The sequence below is a fragment of the Antrostomus carolinensis genome, unplaced genomic scaffold (genome assembly GCF_000700745.2).
Source record: "Antrostomus carolinensis isolate BGI_N321 unplaced genomic scaffold, ASM70074v2 scaffold23054, whole genome shotgun sequence".
Classification (NCBI taxonomy): domain Eukaryota; kingdom Metazoa; phylum Chordata; class Aves; order Caprimulgiformes; family Caprimulgidae; genus Antrostomus; species Antrostomus carolinensis.
The window spans coordinates 5682-9505 of NW_010313133.1; the positions used below are offsets into that span (position 1 = coordinate 5682).

General features: G+C 39.6%; 1 protein-coding gene across 1 annotated transcript; it reads right to left on the reverse strand.

Annotated features, from left to right (window-relative positions):
* Positions 1-711: 711 nt before the first annotated feature.
* Positions 712-2065, reverse strand: ZBTB14 (zinc finger and BTB domain containing 14; the record flags this gene model as incomplete). Its single annotated transcript, XM_010167254.2, has 1 exon — positions 712-2065. A coding segment is annotated over one exon (1344 nt), but the record flags the coding sequence as incomplete, so codon positions are not given.
* Between the last annotated feature and the right edge of the window lie 1759 nt (positions 2066-3824).

A 3824-nucleotide genomic window follows, 5' to 3' on the forward strand; every position in this document is an offset into this window, starting at 1 on the left:
CCCCCACAGAAGGGACTGGTGAATGCCACAACCCTTCTGCTTTGCCAGCCAGGACCACTGCAAATAATGCAGTTTTTTCAGGAAAGCGAATACTTCAATAAACTTGCCACCTTGATTAAAATAAGAGGATATCTGATGGAATGCAATAAGAAGCAATTTCATTTTGATTGCCGTCCCCTCTTACACTCTGTTGTACCAACCTCTAGCACCTACATTAGGTAAAAAAAAAAAAGGAGGAATTAAAAAACTTAGGGAATCAACGTCTCTTTCTCAAAAATTGTAGGTATAACACTTCCAAAATTATGAAAAACAAGTATTTTCTTTCCATGGTTGTTATTTTCTCAGATCTCAGCGCTTTTAAACAGAACTCACTGATTTTGATGTTTACATCATATGCAGTATTCCACACTGGATGAAACAAAACATCAGCCAGTGATGATCCTTGCTTTATAGAGAACTTGATCATCTTCTCAAATTAAATCAGGTATTAGTGCATTATACTGCTAATGACAATAAAACTATTTCATATTCTAAGAAAACCCATCTCTGAAATGCTTTAAAATACCTAACCAAGCAATGCTATGTGTTCCTATGTAGCATTCAAATCCTCTAAAAATATGTTTTCTTGAAAAGATAATTTTCAGTCTAAACATAGACCAACAACAGACTTTGTTCAATTTCATTTCTTATATTATTACCAAGAAAGTTTCTGGTTTAGTTTTCAACTACAAGCTATAGTTTCTAATTGCTGCTCTGCTTCCGCAGCCATAGCTGCTGCCTGTAACTGTTCTGTTTCACTTTGGATGGAATTGGCTGCAGTAACTTGTTTTCTTTCACTGTGCATATTGTTCTCGTGCCTTTTTAGATCAGATGCTTTAGCAAATGCTTTAGTGCAGGAACTGCAGACAAAAGGCTTCTCCCCTCGGTGTCTTCTTTCATGGTCTTTGAGATGGGACTTGTGCTTGAAAGCTTTATCACACATATGGCATGCAAATGGCCTCTCATTACTGTGAACTCTCTCGTGCTTTTTTAGATCCGGAGCACGAATAAAAGACTTTCCACACACCTCGCAACTGTAAGGCTTGTAACCTGTGTGTATTTTCAGGTGCTCTTTCAAATGAGCTTGTGTGGTAAAGCCCTTTGTACACATTTCACAAACAAAGGGTCTATCAGCAGTGTGGAGCTTTTCATGTTTTCTCAATCGTGCTTCATCAGAAAATGTCTTACCACAAGCCTGACATACAATATGTTCCCTGTGACCGTAAAGCAAGTACTCAAACTTCATATCCCCAGCTGCTGTGGTCCAGCCCGGTGTCTGTTCATCTTTCACTTCACTTATGCCATCGTTAAACGTCAGAGCCTGAGGGGTCTGAGATCCTAAGTCTTTTGATTCGGTTGTTTCCATAGGCTCTACTTCTTGGCCATAGCAGTTTACTTTCCGAACCTCTTCACTTCCCAACTCTTTCAGAATCGCCTCTTGCACTCTCAGGGTAGTGGTAGGTGATTTTCCATCTTCCTGACTTGGCGGAGTTCCTTCCACCGTCACATCTGAGGGACTGTCATCATGATCTCCAATTTCTTCCACCTCATCATCCTGGGTATCATTCGGTTCCCCCATAGGACGGTTTATTTTTAGACAGTACTTGCTCTTGGACTGTGTGTTTTCTTCGGGACTAGATACATCACGTTTTTGAGAGCAGAGTTTATCCAGAAATCGAATACCAAGAATCTGGCCTGACGACATCATCAAATTTACATCCTCCTTCTTAACAGAAATCTTTGCAGTGTACATGTAATTGAGAACTTCCTCAAAAATATCAGAACGGAGAAAATCTATTTCTATTACTGATGAACTATCAACTTCCAGTTTTTTGAAAAGCTTTTTGAAATAGGTACTGCAGGCAGCCAGCACGCACCTGTGTGCTCTGAATTTAACATCTTCAACCACAATAGCTATGTCACAAAATTCTCCTTCCAAACGTTGTTCATTTAATGTTTTCAGGAACACAGTTTTGTGATCATCATCATTATATTTAATGGTTTCAGACATACTGATGAAAAACTCCTGTAAAATAACAAGGGAATAATAAAAATTTGTAATTTTTATTAAGTAGTCTAAATCATAATCCCAGCAGCTGATGTCATTTTCACACTAAAAGAATTTTTTTTTAATTTTTACTTAATATGACCAGAAAAAGCCTTTCAGATTATTTAATTTTGTATATAGATATTAATTTATTCAAATATTTATTGATTCAGTCATCCAAAATTGGAAACTCTCTCTGTGAAGTTGCAGTTCCCAGTAAATGTATGACCCAACTGCAGAAGTCACTCTATAGCTAAAGGAAATGTTAATACTAAAAAATGTGTCAGAAATACTCTAAATGTGTCAACATAATAAACTAAATGTGAAATATCAAATACAAGCCTTACCATGAACAATGAAGGAAATTTTCTAAACAGATGATTGTTAAATATATGAAAGGTGGTCACCCCTTAGAATGGGCCACTTTCAGCCTGAAAGAAAGGAAGATAATAACATTTTAAGAAATTATAAAATGTATTCCAAAAATCAGTTTAAATTAGTGTGTTAAAACACAGCATTTTCAATTGTTTAAAAGATACACAATGCACTGCTAAAATGCCCAGTTATTTAGACTGATTCTACAGATGACCACATAAATTGATCTGATAGCACTGTTGTCACAAACCATGCGTTTATTTTTCTTTGGCTCTTTCATTTCTCTGACTCCACTTTCCTGCTACTAACTCTGCATTAGATCTAAAAGTCTGAAAAACCTCTACAGGAATCAACAGTTAACCCAGTAACCAATCCATCACAAAGGTGATTAGTCTTCTGCTGAATCAGTGAGCTGAGCAAGGCTGGCGGAGGGACAGGCAAGCAGAGCAAGCATCCCGAAAGGACAGCTGACTGGGCTGTGGATGGATGCACATCCAGCACCAGGGAGAGACACCAGGGACACCAGATCTCTGAAGAACAGAGATACTTGAACAGCAGAAGGATACTGCAAAATGCATAAATATTCAATGCCATTCTCCCACTGAAATCTAGTTGTGACAAAAGCAGAAAATGCAGTGGAGAGGAGGGAAATTTAATATTTGGTTCAGCACCTCTCTCCATCGCTTGTATGGTACAGAGCTACTGGGAACTCCATTCCCCAATTCCAATTTATCCTTGACCATATATGACAGGGAAGCAGCTGACAGGTATGCAACTTCCACTCTTGGTGCTGGGTGTTTAACATGGAACGGAAACACTTGGCTCCCTACAAATATATCTGCAGGTCTGGCTTCCCAGCGTACAGCACCACTGACTAAAAAGAACTGAGGAAAGCCAATATTTTTTTTTTCTTAGTCCTACACAACCAGAAGTTAAGAGAGCCAGATAGGAAGTGCATGAAGTACACAACAGAAAACAAAACCAAGAAACACCGTGTGTGTTTTTCTGGGCTGTCTGTGTCTACAGCCCCAGGATGAAGCATCAGTCCTGCATCAAACTGGGCAGGACAAACAACTATTTCCACAGGATCCGTTTAAAAGTCGTTGCAAGATGGGGAAAGTGCCGCTTGCTTTTTAAGCAAACAGCAAAGCGTCACTGACGCTAATAACCTAGCAGCGATCCCACCGCTTCGTGAAACAATGCGCAATTCCGCTGCAATTCTGCTGAGAGTTACTAAGCGAGAACCAACTAGAGGGGAAGTGCAGTGTTGCTGAGGACACAGGGGCGTGAAATTGGTGACAGAAACAAAGTTCCTACTCTGCCAGTGGGGCACGGTGGGCCCTTGCCTGAGTACCGCCAGCAG